The 18,012-nt window shown below is 38.9% G+C and overlaps 1 protein-coding gene across 3 annotated transcripts in view; it reads left to right on the top strand.

The window, feature by feature from the left end:
* The window catches only part of sema3ab (sema domain, immunoglobulin domain (Ig), short basic domain, secreted, (semaphorin) 3Ab), a 453,520-nt gene that overhangs the window by 319,910 nt on the left and 115,598 nt on the right, over positions 1-18,012 (top strand). For 2 of the 3 annotated variants that reach the window (XM_051919816.1, XM_028814974.2), the window contains one exon: positions 3,303-5,649. In XM_051919816.1, the coding sequence (XP_051775776.1) occupies positions 3,303-3,758 (456 nt within the window). In that variant the 3' untranslated portion in view covers positions 3,759-5,649. Of the gene's footprint in view, positions 1-3,302; positions 5,650-18,012 lie in introns of those variants that run through there. The other variant, XR_007933636.1, reaches the window with a different exon arrangement.

The raw sequence follows: 18,012 nt of genomic DNA, 5'->3' as shown, positions 1-18,012 counted from the left end.
TCATTGTAACACATACAGCGAAATTAGGTGGTCCCTGCGGTGTCAAAATATAAATAAATATAATTAAAAAAGGATAAGAAGAAATAAGGCAGAACACAAACATTCAACATAAGACCTTAATTGCACATGAACACTAGATAGATAGATAGATAGATAGATAGATAGATAGATAGATAGATAGATAGATAGATAGATAGATAGATAGATAGATAGATAGATAGATAGATAGATAGATAGATAGATAGATAACTTTATTAATCCCAAGGGGAAATTCTGTTACACTATTGCACAAGATGTCATCTATTGCACTGCTGCATTGGAGGTGATTAGGTGGCAGCAGGTTAGAAACTGTTTTTCAGTCTATTTGTCTTTGTTTTGATGCTCCTGTATCTTTAGCCTGATGGCAACAGTTGGAACATGTCATGAGCGGGGTGTGAGGAGTCTTTTAAGATATTATCTGCTTTCCTGAGACAGCGAGAGCTGTGCAGTTTATCCAGAGAGGGTAAAGAGCAGCTGATAATCTGCTGGGCAGTCTTTACGGTCCACTGAAGTGTTTTCCTCTGTACTGTTGTGCAGCTGGAAAACCACATGCAGAGGCAGTAGCACAGGATACTCTCGATAGAGCAGCGATAGAAGGACACCAGCAGTTTTTGGGGGATGTTATTTTTCCTGAGGACTCTCAGGAAATAAAGCCTCTGCTGAGCCTTATTTGCCATCTCTGCTGTGTTCACACCCCAGGACAGGTCTTCCATGATGTGGACTCCCTGGAAGCAGAAGTCAGACAACCTCTCCACACAGTCCCCTCTGTTGTAGAGTGGTTTGATGTCCGTTTTCTTTTTCCTGAAGTCCACAATGAGCTCCTTGGTCTTAATTGTGTTCAGGAGCAGGTTGTTGTCAGTGCACCATGCTGTCAGCTGCTCCACTTCATCCCTGTAGGTGGATTCATCCTCCCCAGAGATGAGCCCCATCACAGTGGTGTTGTCTGCAAATGTGATGATGGTGTTGCTGTGGTGGGTGGGGGCGTGGTCATGTGTGTACAGTGTGAAGAGCAGGGGGCTCAGTACACAGCCCTGAGGAGAGCCGGTGCTGATGCTGATGGCCGACGAGATGTGAGGGCCCACCCTAACCCTTTGTGTGAAGTCTGTCAGGAAGTCTTTAATTCATATACAGGTGGAATACGGGAGTCCCAGGGCTAGCAACTTGCACACCAATCTGTGAGGGAGGATGGTGTTAAAAGTAGAGCTAAAATCAATAAAGTGGAGACGTGTGTAGCTAACCCTGGTGCTCCAGATGGGACAGGGTAGCATGGAGAGCAGCAGCAACAGCGTCCTCAGTAGACCTGTTAACCCTGTAAGCAAACTGGTGTGCATCAAAGGTGGGAGGGATGAAGGACATGGTATGACTCCGGACCGATCTCTCAAAACACTTCATCAACACTGGGGTGAGCGCTACTGGCCGATAGTCATTCAGGCAGGTTATGGGTGATTTTTTTGGTAAAGGGAGTAAGATGGAGGATTTCAGACAGAGAGGAATTGAGGTCTGGGACAGTGACAGGTTAAAGATCTTTGTGAAGACCCCAGCCAGCTGCTCTGCACAGCTCCTTGATACAGTCGGGACCTGCTGCCTTCCTAGGATTGACAGCCTGGATCGAGCGTCTCACCTCGTGTTCCTCCAACCTAAGGGAGGGGGTGATGTTGTTGTGAGTTGCTGCTGCATGTGTAACAGCTGCCTCTGGTAATTCTATCTCAAAGCGAGATGGTTCAGCTCCTCTGCCATTGAGGCGTCACCTTCAGCAGCTCCATGGCTGGTCCTGTATTTGGTGAAGTGCTGGACTCCCTGCTAAACCTGCCTGCTGTTATCACTGTCCCAGGTGCTCCTCAATCCTTCTCCTGTAGACCCCTCTTAGCCTTTGTGATGCCTCTCTTCAGGTTGGACCATGTCATGCTGTAGAGAGCCTTGTTAGCCACACCTAAAGGCACTTAGTGGGTGAAGACTCCTCTAATAGTGGGTGCTCCATGACTGAAAGCTCTGCCTCCTAGATTAGTTTTATTTATCCTTAGATCGTATAAGAAATATTAAAGACACCTGCATCTTGATATGAAATGCATGCTTTCAGAATGTAGGCCCTGCATTATCTTCCACTATGTATTATCAATCAAAGGTCAAAGGCTTAGACTGCAGTCAGTCAAATGTTCAGATACACCATATTTTTATATACTGGAGTATAATTGACGGTCATAAGAATCTGTAGCCAATCTGTCAGCAATGGATGCAAGACAGAAAGCAGCTTGGGAAAGGATGCAGCAGATCTGTTACCCATATTCATTTTATGATCCTTATAATATGTTTGTATGTCCTTTGTTGGCAGTTTAAAGTATGATAACAATAGTCATGTGTATAAAGAATCTGTCCGCATTTGTAGAAGTATAGTACAATGTTTTTTCTTGTTGTCATAAAAATGCCATATTTAATGAAGTATTATCACATTATGAGGTCACCCCAGTCTTAAACACTTTTAAAAACTGCAGTTTATGCAAGAAAAATGTTTTGTAGAAAAAAAAGACAACTGATTATTAAATCAGTTTCATTCTTGTTAAAGATTTCCAGTCTTGCATTAATCTATATTGGCACAATTCAGTTCATGCTCTTTCTGACAATCAATGCTATTTATTTTAACACCCTAGTACTACTTTTAATGACTATAAAACATAACAAACTGGCAATAATTAACTCCCTAAAATGGCTATATGTGTTCAGTGGGTATCAACTGATCCATGCATAAGGGACAGATGAATATTCACAGAATGGAACAATAACAAACTGCATGGGTTCGGGATGTCAGTGCTAAGCATAAATACATACATACTGTATATATAGTAAGCGTGTTTGTTTAAAGAAAGTTTATGTTATCTACCATTCATGAGTAACTTTTTAATAATTTTTTCACATTTTTTTCAATGATCCTTGACTTAATTCATAGGACTTAGTAATGGGTGATTAAACAAAGAAATTTCAAAATCACTGCTAGAAATATCTAACATGTAGTGTTTATATAAGATAATGAGCTGTAACCAGACAGAAACATGCTTTGTAATAAAGTTTCAAGGTCTGGTGGATATGTTATGAGCCAAAAAATCTGACATAGGCTATGCTTCATTGTTTCTTTTTTCTCTCTTTTTTTAAATTCACACATATGTTCATTTTAAAACAGACTTTCCACAGGTTCCATGCAACACCAGAGAATGTATACTTCATTAGTCAGATGTTCCAGGACACTAACATATATAATTTTGAATTTTCAGATACACGCAAATGACAAATTTATAAGAACAGATCAAGGCCTCCTCATCCGCAGCCTGCATAAGAAAGATTCTGGAATCTACTTCTGTCATGCTGTAGAACATGGATTCATCCAGACCCTATTAAAAGTTACCCTGGATGTTATTGACTCAGAGCATCTGGAAGAACTTTTACATAAAGATGAAGATGGAGAAGGAGCCAAACCAAAAGAAGGCCATGCAATTATTCCTCCAAACCAGAAGGTTTGGTACCGGGATTTCATGTCCCTTATTAACCATCCTAACTTTAACACTATGGATGAGTTTTGTGAGCAAGTGTGGAAAAGAGACCGCAAGCAGCGTAAACAAAAATCAGGCAATACCCAAGTTAATGCAAACAAATGGAAACACATTCAGGAAAATAAGAAAGGCAGAAACAGGAGGACCCATGAACTCGAGAGGGCGCCAAGAAGTGTCTGATTATGGAGCGGCATTTTGCAGACTTTTTCCAAAAGGACTCTTGCAGACACTTGCCTGGAAACAAACGCAATATGCTCTTCTAGTTCATTGCATTGAAGATGTTTACAATAGTTTAATGGTAATAATTGACTGAACCATGACACGCTAGTACTTTATGACTGTTCTTTGATGTGCAAGAATAAAAACTGACACTTGAACTAGACTTCTTGTAAATACAAGTCTCAAGAAATATACTGTATTTGACATTTATCTGGAGTTTTAGTCTAGTTGTTTTAATAAGTTGGTATGGTTGATTCCAAGAAACTTAAAATCAATTGCATTTTAAAACCAAGGGTGTTAATACTTAACACAACAGAATACTGAACTAAAAAAAAAAGATGATGTGAAATACGAAAGGTGATTTAATGCACGGAATTTATGGTTACAGTTAAATAAATCTGTGTTGCTCATCCAAGAAGAGAAAATACAGTTTGGAATAACTGAAGATTATTATTTTAAAAGGACTAAGCAAGAAACCATAATAAATTGTTATCGCTTGGATGAAAAGTTTAAATATTTGGTTACACTGTAATTTGTACTAATTTTGTCACTTAGTGTAAGATATTTGGACTAATGGTAAAACATCGACTTTTGTTTCTACACGTCGTTTGGCAATTTAACTATGAAAGCTAACAAAATTCTCTTTTTGCTATTTGTATTTTACCATGAAGTTAACAGTTAAGACATTTCCCTGACTGACTTTTATTAACTATTCTGGAATAAGCCCTTCCAACACTGATAAATATTTAAACTTGATGTGATATTTTATTTTTAGTCAATAGACTTCTACCTAAAATGTGTGTTAAATGTATATCTTTCCACTTTCAAAAACTACTGCACCCACAGGGTTAAAAAGCTATATTGTATTCCTTAGTAGATTCATTTCTAAATTATTTCCAACTTATCTCCTTAGTGTTCTCATCCTTATATGCAGTAATGTTACGTGTATTATAGTGTCAAAGAAACATATGAATCTAAATTACCTGACTCAAAGCAACAGACATAGTTTCATTTCATGGAACCAAAAAACACATTTTTAATTTATTATACCTGTGAGATATGTAAACCAACATTTCTTTTGCTTTGAGTGATCTCACACAAACGGATGCATCAACAGAATTATGGTGATGTTATAAAATCAGGAAGCTGGACCAACAAACGATGCATGGCAAGGTTTGAAACATATACTCTTATGATAATAAAGGGTGTGATCTAATGTTATCTGTTATAAATTTATAATTCAGCTTTTAACACATTTTGCAATAATTTAAGAAATGCAGCCTGTCCGGAGCTTATTGTGTTCATTAAACTAAATTATGTATTCTAAAGGTAAGTGCAGCCAAAAGTAACAGTTCTGTTTGATTATCTTTGGTGTATGGATTGGCTAAGGTATTGTCAAAATGATTTAAAGCTAACAGAGAAATGTATTCTGGTTACTACAGAAAAGAAAAATGTGGCACATTTTATTTTTATTCTTTCATGGAAGTTAGAATATAACGATTAATAAGAATTACCAACACCTACCATGATTACTGTGCATCTTGATAAGTTACATTTGTAATGTTAGCCACAATAACATTAATGTAACTTGGTGAAAAGTGCATGTGTATAAAATTAATGAGGCATGGACAAATGTAAAACAGATTATTTGAATCGATTAAGGCAAGTTAATATTTAAAACTTGCCAATGTAAAATACTAAGTGGGTTTTAAAATGGAGGTTTTCACCTTCACTTTTCCATTTGTGGATAACCAGGGCATGCACCCTTGTTCAAAGTGTGTTTGCTTACTGCAAAGTACTTCTCACTGTCTTCCCTGTTTAAGTTAATTTCTGAATCATTCTTGATCTGCACTGGCATGATCAAAATATACCATTTAAACATTTGTATGTGCCTTCCTAATGATGCATGTCCTTAAGAATGATGCATTGACTAAATTCAATCAAACAGCCATATGACATGAAGCCAAAAAAAATTTAAATTTGAATGCTTCATTTCCATTTTATTCAAAATCTAATTAAGATTATGTTTATATCATATACTAACCACAACAGCAAAATTTATATTTTCTACATAACTTAAGGTTAACAAATTGCAATTACAATTACATACATTTAATTGTGAAATAGTAACCACCATATATATATATATACTGTATATATATATATATATATATATATATATATATATATATATATATATATATATATATATATATATATATATTTATAGGTGGTAGATGATGTTATGAAAATAAGCGAATAAGCAAGCCCTAATATAGTGGCTATAAATTCATTAAATGAATCAGTCATGACGTCTGAAAAAGTCACTGTGCATGCATGTGAATGCTCTTTTTACTGAGTCTAATATTGTTTGTATATTATTTAGTAACAATTAATGTTATGTGTGTAATAGATCTATGTTTTGCTACATGCTGTTCACATTAACCTTATAATAAGGTGTATATATTTTTCCGTAGATAAATGAATGGTACAACATAGATCACCAATGTCTATAGGTACTCAGTTTCAGCCCATTTTATTTTTTTTTTATAAACTCATACACAACCATCTTCCACAATTCCCACCTTGAATTTTAGAAATTTATTTAATATTTTAATGCAACACAGATACTCTTCATCAGATCGCATGAATGTTTGTTAAAGAGCAATGAACTTACTTGACTGTATTGCTCATTGCATTAAGATGGTCTCTATGAAACTGGATGGAATTATAATGATACTGCTGCTGTAAATTATTCATTTTTGGCATGTATTCTGTTGTTAAATAAACATTTCTTTAAAACATATGGGTTTGGCTATGTTGTGCTTGAAAAAAATTTTTTTTTAAATAAATTACAGATGACAATTGAAGACAACTCATCCATTCAGTGTTGATATTACAGAATTTTGGAAATGTAATTTTTGTGGTTATTTGTTCTATTACATTACATGCAATATTCTGCGAATGTTAATATACTTTAAACCGTATGAGTTGGTTAAATATGGCTTTATTAAAATTAAAAACATTTACCTGTCCACTTTCACTATGCACTGAATGATTTTCATAAATAATGGCTGCTAATAATAATTCTTTGCATTTATATAGCGCTTTTCTCACTACTCAAAGCGCTCAGCAATTGCAGGTTAAGGGCCTTGCTCAAGGGCCCAACAGAGCAGAGTCCCTATTGGTATTTACGGGTTTCAAACTGGCAACCTTTCGATTGCCAGTGCAGATCCCTAGCCTCAGAGCCACCACTACTAATGTAAGAATAAATAAGAATAATTCTTACTAATGTAAGAATAAAAGAACAGAAAAGGAAAAATGGGCTGTTATCCTTGCAAGTCAGCATTTACTCCTAGCGAGACAAAAGACTCTAGTCAGCAGTCTATGGAAAAGCTTGCAAAAGGTTATTTTAACTAACCATCCCTACAGAGACTGGACATAGACATCTCCCTATGATAACTAGCCTTTGGCACAAAGAAATATGATGCAAAGAGGAGTTAAGCTACAAGTCAGGAGCCCAAAGCCATGGCTGTTATCTTAGCAAAAGCAGTCCTATTTATTAAAAAGGTATTTAAAAATGCTCTAAAGTACAATGGAGAGGCATGCACTGCAATGATTGCCACCAGCAAAACTACAGATTATGCTAAAGCTACAGGAGCAATACAACTGTCCATTGTGTAACTTAACAAATAAGTACAAATAATATAAAATAATAATAATAAAAAAAAAACCTCAGATGATACATGCACCTGACGAACATCCGTCCAGAGGGCCCACTGTCTCACACTCGGTTACAATCACTCATACCAGGCCAGTTTTGAGTCCCAATCTTTGTACTGTCTTCATGTAGAAACATCCTTAGAAATCAGTTTTCAAGAATACTACATATGCTATACCCTTTACATTAAACATACCCTCTGAGCTAATACCTCTGTGTCGCTAATAAGACATGAAAACAAATGCTGTGTAGACTGTGTTTCTGATGTGAGTTGTAGTAATTTCTTCATTAATCTGCTCGCTGCTCACCAAATCTTTCTCTTTTTGTTTAGGGAGTAGTGTCTTATAGTTCACCGTATGACAAACTTTTCGAATTCAAGGTATATACGAGGGATGTTCAAAAAGTTGCCACACTTTTTTTTAACTCTATTAAGAATTTCAAAAACAATTGACATCACTTTTCTACGTAGTCACCTTTGTTTGCGATGCAATATTTTCCAGCGTCGTACCAACTTTTTAATGCCCAATTACTACTCCTCCCGCCTTCACCGTTTCCAACGAAAATATAAAAGTGTGGAAACGTTTTGATCGTCCCTCGTAATTATGCAATCCAATATAATCAAACATTTTTGTTGCTTGCTTGATTATAAAACTCCAGCACATTAACATGTAAACAAATGATGACCGTCTGCTTGCATACATCTACTGGATCTTGTCTTTTTAGAATTTCTTTCATTAATTTACCTGTACATTAAATTTACCTAACCAGCTTATGCTAACTTAAATTAGCTATATCATCTTTTAAAATAACATAACACATTTTTTCTCTTTTTCGTGACTTCAAAAAAATAGACATTCAGGCATTTGTATAATCACACATTTCTATGAGCACTTTTTAGAACATGCTTTCCTCTCCAGTGAATCTATTTGTTGTCAACCTGTTTTAAATTTACCAACGCTATGTGCTGTGCAATTTCAGCATTTCTTTACCATTGTTGTTTTATGCTCTATGTGGCCTCCTCTCTGCTGAAAATTTCAAGAGAAATGTCCACTGTTTTTTATTTCACATGTATTTCACCCCACAGTGGTACATGTTTAGCTGCTCCCTGACCATTATACTCTCACATAATACTCTTGAAAGTACCTCTGAGTTATCAAAATTAAAATTTGTATGTTTACATTATAAGAAATTATATTTTCCAGTTAACTTTTGGCCTTCTTATTTCCTTTGTAAATGTTGCTCTAATATGTTTATAAATCTTACACAGAACTTTAATCAGACATGCCTTATAATTATTATTTTCTTCTTAACACCACACAAATCCATTGAGAAGATGTTACATTTCCCATTGCTTTTCTTTTCTCGTATCTTTCATTGTATGATGTACAGATCAGCTTATAGAGGAAGTGATCACTGTATGGTTATTCTAAAATTACGCTTTTGCTCAGTATTTCAACTACTACTACTACTAAATAACATTTGTTTAGTTTAATGTACCTTCCTTCCTGCTGAAATATTGAGATCTCATCAAAGCAAAATTCCCTTAAATAAAATAATGTGTCTTTCCCATCTTTATGCATGTTTCCCCATTGGGAGACCAGCTTGGATTGAAAAAGCACAATCTGTGAATTAAAGTTTGGAGAAAACAGAATCAGTATATTGTACATTATTATAATATTGCATAAACAGGTCAGTCACAAGAACTTGTCTTATCAATAAGATTAACTTCAACACAAGCGATACTAGTGCATCACACAGGATAGATAACAGGGAGTCATGGACACCATTGATTTACTGGTGGTTTCTGGTAAGCTCTTTGCAATCACCTACCAACTCAGGCTAAATAAAATATAATAAATAATAACTATTGTGTTGCTTTTTAATCAGACTGGAAATGTGTGGATAACAGTGAGCACTGCTGCAAAGACTCTACTGATACATATATTTGTTTGTTTGTTCTAATCCACAGGAAGTATTTAGACCTATGAAATATGGATACCTTAGTTAAGGCTCGCCTCCACAAAAACCTGACCTGTACTTCACAGTGGTGTGGGGGTGTAACGTCAAGTTGGGGATAGCTCTTTGAGGCTATGCCATCAGTGGAGAAGGCCTCGGCTGAAGTACCACTTAAGGCGTTACACAAGATGGACAGGCTCAAAGAGAACCCTGAAAATGGTGGCTAACACAGGCAACGGTGAAGTAAATGCAGGCAGCTTTGACAGAATACATGGTCAGAAGGGCAAGTTGGCACGCCAACTCGACTGCAGTTTTGGTCAGCCTGCTGCGGGCACAATTATTAGACCACACGTCGCAATCTTCATGCCTGTGGACATTGGTTTGTGTGCCAAGAGAGAGTGGGGTTTGTTGCACTAGCATCTCTCACTATAATCCACTCCAAGTGAAGGTATATTATTGGTGGTGTGGTGCGTCTTTTCCAAGTCCTGCGGCGATGGGAGAGTGGCGACGGGCACAGGTGGAGGATACCACTGGGAGTGTCTAGTCGCAAACCTGCGCGTACGCGGCTCGAGTGTGATGGCCGCTCGTTGTAGACCTACTGCAATGTCCATGTCCTGCTTGAGTGACAGAGCAGTCCTACTAGAGGATAGCACTACTCTCTTCGAGAAGAAGGCGAGGATCAAAAAGATTCCTCAAACAAATGCTAGTTCCATCTCCTCCTACTGGTAGACCACGACCAGTTGGATATCCAGTTTGCGGTCGAAACCTGAGCAAGAGTAAGAATAATTGCCAAGAGTGGCCAACACTTCCTTTGGCCACATGTAATCTCCGTACCCTTATCGACAGCACAGATAGTCATGAGCGAAGGACAGCAATAATTGCCAGAGAGCTATCTCAATACAATGTCGATATTGCTGCACTCAGTGAAACACGTATTTCTGGTTATTCACAGTTCACAGAAGCTGGAAGTGGATATACCTTTTACTGTACTGGACAACCAGAAAGTATACCTAGACAGGGTGGAGCTGGTTTTGCTATTAAACAGTCCATAGCTACGATGCTGTCAGCTTCACCAGTTGCCATCTGAACTTGCCTGATGTCCATGACAATCGATCTGTCTCAAGGTGGGCAAGCCACATTGCTGTCCATTTATACACCCACAATAACAGCAATTAATGAAGACAAAGAAGTATTTTTACGCAGAGCTGACCAAAACCATTTCTTCTGTCCCATTTAAGAACAAGCTGTTTGTGCTTGAAGACTTCAATGCAAGTGTAGGCCGTGACTATAAGACCTGGAAAAGAGTACTTGGGCGCCATGGTGTTGGTAATGAGAACTCAAATGGCACCCTGTTACTGGAGTTGTGTACCAAACATGAACTGGTGGTTACGAACACAGTCTTCCAGCAAGCAAACAAACATAAAACAACATGGATGCACCCTCGCTTGAAACACTGGCACATGCTTGATTATGTAGTAGTAAGGAATCGTAATGCCAGAGAAGTTTGTTTGACATGGGTCATGCATGGTACATCATGCTGGTCAGACCATAGACTAGTATGTTGTTCCGTCTTCTTGTCGATCTGCCTGCCATGCAGAGAGCGTCGTGTAACAGCAGTGAGGAAATTAAACATGGCTTCACTTAAGAACCCAGAAACACAGCTGAAGCTACAATTAGAACTTACATTCAAGTTGGCTGACAGTGGTGAAGGCTGTGGTGACTGAGACCAGTTTAAGAACACGGTGTATAGCTGCAGACATGGTGCTGCAGACATGGTCGGTTTCCGTAAAACGAGCAACAAAGACTAGTTTGATGAACAGGATTCTGAAGCCTGTGTGCTGTTAGATAGAATGCATGCCACATATCCACTCTGGATCAACAACAAACATTGCACTGAAAAAAGACAGGCATATGCTGCTACAAGAAAAGAGGCCCAAAGCCCAGCTTCATACAATGAAGGAACGGTGGTGGGCAGCTAAAGCTATGGAACATCAAGCGGCAGCAAATCATCATGACATGAAGGCATTCTACGATGGCCTGAAAGCCGTGTATGAACCATGCGACTCTGGCAGTGTACCTGTACGATTCAAAGATGGCAGTTCACTTATCATGAATTGGAACAAGATCTTGGAACGTTGGGCGGAACACTTTCAAGCAGTATTAAACCAAGAATCCTTGTTTGATGAGAATGTGCTAGCTGAAACACCGCAGTGGCAGATAGCTGACAACCTTGCTATACCCCCATCTGAGCATGAAGTCTTACATGCCATCAAAAGCATGGCGTCTGAAAAGGCGCCAGGACTAGATGGTCTCGTTCAAGAAGTGTTTAAAAGTGTGGTGGCCACCAGCTAGCATACAAACCAACACAACTGTTTGTGCAGATCTGGGGACAGGTAACAGTACCACAAGATTTCAAGGATGCACAGATAGTTCACATATTCAGACGTAAAGGGGATTGCTCAGTATGTGATGATCATCGAGGCATAGCCCTATTATCTATCCCTGGCAAAATACTTGCACACGTGATCACGAACAGATTTTACATGCATGTGTCCGAAAATGGCATACTGCCTGAGAGTCAGTGTGGCTTCTGTCCTGGGCGTAGCACCATGGACATGATATTTGCTGCAAGACAGCTTCAAGAGAAGTGCCGCAAACAAAACAAAGATCTGATGGCTGTGTTTATTGATCTCACCAAAACCTTTGATTCTGTAAATAGAAAAGGCCTTTGGCTCATCCTGCATAAAATTGGCTGTTCCACAAATCTAGTAAATATTGTCTCTTCATTTCATGATGGCATGAAAGCTTGCATCACTGAGGATGGCAAAATGTCACAGGAATTCATGGTCTCCAATGGCACGAAGCAGGGCTGCGTGCTTGCCCCACTCTTGTTCAGCATCTTCTCATTTATGGTGTATAAAGCTTTCAAAGATTGCAACATTGGTATTCCAGTACAGTTCAGAACAGACGGTGACATCTTCAATCTTAGCCGCTTACGGTCCAAAGTACATAATGCTATCATATGTGACTTCCTATTTGCTGATGATTGTGCTCTCATGGCGCATTCTCTGGATGACCTACAGGGCTTGATGAATTGCTTTGCCAGTGCAGCCAAACGTTTCGGTCTCACTGTCAGTCTCAAGAAGACAGAAGTCATGGTTCAGGCATCTTCCAGTAGTCACCTCCAACAACAAGCAGTGATTGTTGATGGGACAGCACTTGTATATGTAGACAAGTTTACTTACCTAGGTAGTGTCCTGAGCAGTTCTGCGGGCAGTGACCATGATATTTCTGCAAGACTCGCCAAAGCCAGCGCATCTTTTGGTAAACTTCAGAATCGCCTCTGGAATGAACATGGAGTCCTAACCACTGTATTATATGGATGTGAAATGTGGACACTGTATCACCGCAATCTGAAGAAGCTAGACCAGTTCCATCTACGCTGTCTCCGCAGAATCATTCATGTGAAGTGGCAAGACATGGTCCCAAATACAGAGGTGCTGTGTAAAAGTGGTATGCATGGCATTTAGGCAGTCATCAAAGCTGCACAGCTGCAGTGGGCAGGACGTGTGGTGCGCATGGCAGATACACGGATCCCAAAACATATCTTCTTTGGACAGTTGTCAAATGGCCATCGCTCAGTCGGGCGACCTTTATTCTGATATAAGGACACTCTCAGAGCCAATCTGAAGACGTATGGTCTTACGATACAATTTTATCAACTCGCTCTGAACCGGTCCACCTGGCGACGAATCTGTCATGAAGGTGTCCAGCACTTTGAGATGAGCAGACCTGCACAGCTGGAAGCAAGGAGGATGCAAAGGAAAGAAGCAGCAAGACAACTAGCCAGTGGTGTTTTTACCTGTGACGTTTACAGCAAAACCTGCAAATCCCGAATTGGCCTACAATCCCACAAAACTACACACCGATGACGAGATCTGTGGTAGCAATGTCTCAGTCCATGAGTCAAGGCTCAGGAATCAATAAGGACATGTCAAGTACTCAACCATGTGGTTTCTGGTTTCAGCATCAAAACTTTGAGGCTATGCCATTTACTTTGTTGATTCACCTCCAGGAGAAGGATCTGATTTTCCTCAATGCAGATGCAGTAGGTAGGAGCTGACTGGGGTCTTCTTTATGGATGGATATCTGCATTCATGCCAGACCGTGACGGCAGTAGAATATGGCTTGCTGTGCTTTCAGCCTTACCTCAAAAGCTCCTCAGACATACCATGCACATGCTTAAAACTGTTCAGGCAATCTTGTCAAGCTGAACAGTGCATACTGGGCAATTTGGGAAACAATGCAGTGGTTTAGGGCTTTTTTTTAATACTTTTCACTCACTTAGCTTTGACTCACAGAGAATTAACCTTGAGCTTTGATAGCAATGTCTGAAATATTTTCCTGTGCTCTGAGAAACTACAAAAGTTAATGTTAACATACTCTGGTAGCAGTGTGTGTTTGCTCATTTTTGGATGAGAAGGGTGAGGCCTATGCTGTTATAAAATGAAACACCTTTCAGTGGAGCCAAACTTCTCTTTCCACCCCCACTGCCAAAGAGTTCTCTACCTCTCTATTGCTGTATCTTTGTTTAGCCTGAGAACACATAACTGGCAAGAAAAGGAGACTCCTGGGAGTGGAATGGTCACCAGCATCTTGTAATTTCTGCTTGGATTGAGCGAAGAGTTATGGCACCCAGGTTTTATGATTCTTTGAATCACTATATATTTGTTGTTAATGGCTTTGATACAAATAAATATAATTTACAAGTAAAAACTTAAAGGTCAGTGCCTTTGTCCGATTCTAACTGGCGACTCGAGAGCTAGATTATGCATTCCTTGTCTAGCTGTGGTCCCTTAAGCTGGAATGAAGTAAAGATTTGGAAGTGAAGACAGTCCCAGTCAAGAGGCAGCCCACAATAGAGGTCCCTAGGGTCAAGTATGTGGGGTACACTTAAAACAATGGTATAGGTAAGAAGTTACAGGTAACAGTTGTGTACCTGGTTTTGCCATTTCTTCCCATCCTCCATCAAGAAAAGAAGTTAAGAGTTTAGTTGGTATCTTTAGGTGTTCTGATTAACACAATAAGACATCTGTATATCAGAAAAAATTAGATAAATAAGGCCCATGTTTTAAAATAAAGCTTGTGAATTAATATAATCTATCACACCAAAGTGTTAAATAAGGCATTAGATTTAAAGTAACAGTTGTGAATAAAAAAATACTTTTAGTTTTGAAGCCTGTTTTGTTATGTCACAAGAATGACAAATAGTCATTATAAAGGTTTTTAGCAGCCACCCATATAATGTGCCTTGGCTGCAAAAAGGTATTTAAAGATAGTGAGTTGTTCACAAAACAGAACTGCCAGTATTGAATCAAGATGGTGGCTTTAAAGGCCAGTGTAGGAAGTGACATCATCAGGGCTGGAAACGGAAGTGGCATCATCTGAGGCAGGGCCGGAAGTGACATTATCAGAACACGGGACCGCAAGTGACATCATCAGGCCTGGAACAGGAAGTGACATCATCGGCAGCACTGGAACCAGAATTGATGTCATCAAAGGTGCAGAATCCCTGCGGCACACCCCGCTGCCCCTTGGTCGGAAGTGGAATTGCCATTATTCAGGCCATTTAGTTGACTCCTACTCACATGTGTGTGACAGTTAACAGCTTGTTTTTAGATATTGGACTTCCTATCAATGCAAGCTTTTTAAAAATCAGACATGTCTCCATCTGTACATTCCAGGAAGATGTACAAGCAACAAGCCTAGATTACATATGCTGGACCATTACAATGGATGAGATAGATTCAGAATTTTCAGTTTAACCTGTAAAATGAAAGGTGATGAAACTGAAAGCGTTCCTTGGTGTTGTGTTATGAATGTGGATGGTGCTGATAATATTTCAAATAAAAAATAAATTGAAAAAGATGGAGGCAATTAGCTGTGTTGGATCTTTTAGTTCTATAACTACAGTCCATCAACCACTGGCCCCTACATAAATCCCATAAGATGAAGAACAGGGGTCCTCTAAATCCCAAGCTAGTAAAGATGTGGTCATAGATGTATATGTGACATGGCATAACAACAGAATTGTAACAAAAATATTCAGAGTTCTGTTAAATGCCCTACAATGTCTGAAAAATCTATGTTTAAGTTAGCGATGTAGATGTAATAAAGACAAAGTAATATTAAAACCAAAACCCATCTGCTATAAACAATGTTAAAGTGAAGTTTTCCAGCTTCTTGCTCATGTCATGGATCCTCACTGTAGCTACATTAGAGAAAATGTCTGTTGTCAGGTTCAGTTTTTCTTTTTTTTTTGCTTTGCTAAGATGGTTTTTCTGCATGAGTTTAAAAAAATACAGTTATAGCCATACATATAGCTTTAATTAATAAGAGACCTGTTGGCTGTCTAACACTGGAACTCGCTTCCTCTGCTTAGTAGAATAAGTGACTGGAAATGTAATAAGAGCTTTAACCCAATTAAAGATGTTAATCCACATTTTACAAGATGGATTGCTTTGATTTAGTTGTATGCCTTCCAGGATGAATATTGTTCTGGAGAGATCACGTAAATGTCAAAGTCTTGTCACGTCTACTGCCACTTGACAGGAGGCAGAACGTCAGATGGTTACCAGCATACACAGCACATCAGGAGACAAATTACTAACTGATAGTAGCACAACGCTTTGATGGAACCTACTGAGTTTTGTTTTTAAAGGGTTAAAGCCATTCTAGAACCTACCTAAATTAAGTTTTAATTTAATAAACCCTCAATTTGTTAATGATTTTCTATGTCTACATTTTGTTTACTTTCATATTTGTCAACTAAACTCTTTGCATGAACATTGATTATGCCAATAAATGGTGTTCTTGTTGTTTAGGTATCATAGATTAATAAAGTATCTATCATGGCATCTCAAATTTGTCTCTCTTGTTCATCTACCTTATCTTTCAGCTGATATACACCTCCTTTATAATGTGACAGCTGTGACATTAGATATAAAGAAGCTAGAAACTTAAATAGAACTCCTAGAAAAAATATTTTTGTCTTTTAAGGTTGGCAAGTTCAAAAACTCATTTTAAGTTGCTTCAAGACACAGCCTTGGGTAGGAATGAGTGAAACCTCTGAGTTTCATTTCTTGAATAGTTTTGTGAGATTAACACTAAAATGTGTTTTTCAAAACTCATTAAATGCAAAACTCATTAAAAAAAAGTTTTTAAAAGGTTTTTTAAGTTGTTTTTTTCCTAGTAGAGGAAAGCAAGGAACCTTCGTCCATAAGGTTTGTCGAAACATTATACCCATTTTGAACAAGAAAACGTGTCTGCGATGGTGCAGGTCCTGCTCCATGCTCCCTCTTCTAGCTCTGGAAACCTCCTGAACCCAACTCCATCAGTAATGTAACCGGATGAGCTGTGCAAATGGGGACAAATCACACTTGTCCCAAGGGGATGGTGTAAAGGTGCTTTTATTAAAACAAACCAAAACCAAACAAAACCAAAACAGTGTCCATAGTGCAGTGCTTCAAACGTTAATAATTAACCCCATTAAAAACAACAGTGGAGATTAAAATGTCAATAAATAATTCCTTTAAAAACGAGGTTAAAATACTGACAGAAGTGTTTAAAATCTTCCATGCCCCAGTGCTTCCCTCTTCAAATCGACACCTCTCCGGCTTATCCGTCCTAGGCCTTGCTGTACAGAGAGACGTACACCAACAGGCACAGACATTCCTTATAATGTCCGATCCGCGTGGGAGCCGCCAGACCCTGCTCCCACTCCCACTGCTGTCAATCCAGGCTACCCCTGGCAAAAGCGTGACATCCTCACACTGTTGTCAATCCAGGGTCCACCCAGTGAGAAGGTATCCTGGAGTGCAGTGATCACACCTGCTCTGGACTGCTCAGCAGGAGTGATCCTCGTGCCTCCTCCTGAAGCACCATCCCCATCCGCCTGCTTCTTCCTAAATAAGCACCGGCTTACTCTAACTTCTGCCTTTCCTTCTGTCCATTACCGTCTGCTCTATACGTCTCTTTTCCATTCACTTTTCTTTTTCTGATCGCCCGTACTTATATGTCTCCGTGGGCGCAGCAGCTCAATCATGCACCACAGGAAGCTGATGAAGCAATTGAGAATTATTGCATCCTCACGTGCAGGTGCGACTCGCCCCAATTACCTCATCAACTCCCCACAGCTGCGCAAGTGCGCCCACAGAGACTGACACGGCCAAACGGATTATTTATTAAAACTGGTCATCCGTTTAGAGCCGTGGACCTGCTATGCCACAGTGTTCAGATTTAAAATTTAAAAAGACTATATTGGAAATGGCTAATAAAAATTTTGAGCAAATTTAATAATTTAGGGAGTGTTAATGTAGGGGGTATCAGGCATGTGGAGGGTGCTAAGGCAGAGAGGGAAAAAGAGAACATATGGTTGCCCATCGCCATACAAATGATTAATCATGGATAAAATAAAATTCTGCTTTGCTAGTGTTACCTCACTAAACCAATTGTGAGCAAAGCAGAAAAAATGTTCCC

This window comes from Erpetoichthys calabaricus, chromosome 1 (genome assembly GCF_900747795.2).
Source record: "Erpetoichthys calabaricus chromosome 1, fErpCal1.3, whole genome shotgun sequence".
NCBI classification, from domain to species: Eukaryota; Metazoa; Chordata; class Cladistia; order Polypteriformes; family Polypteridae; genus Erpetoichthys; species Erpetoichthys calabaricus.
Note: the sequence above shows the minus strand (reverse complement) of the source record. Positions and strands in the feature narration are given on the sequence as shown.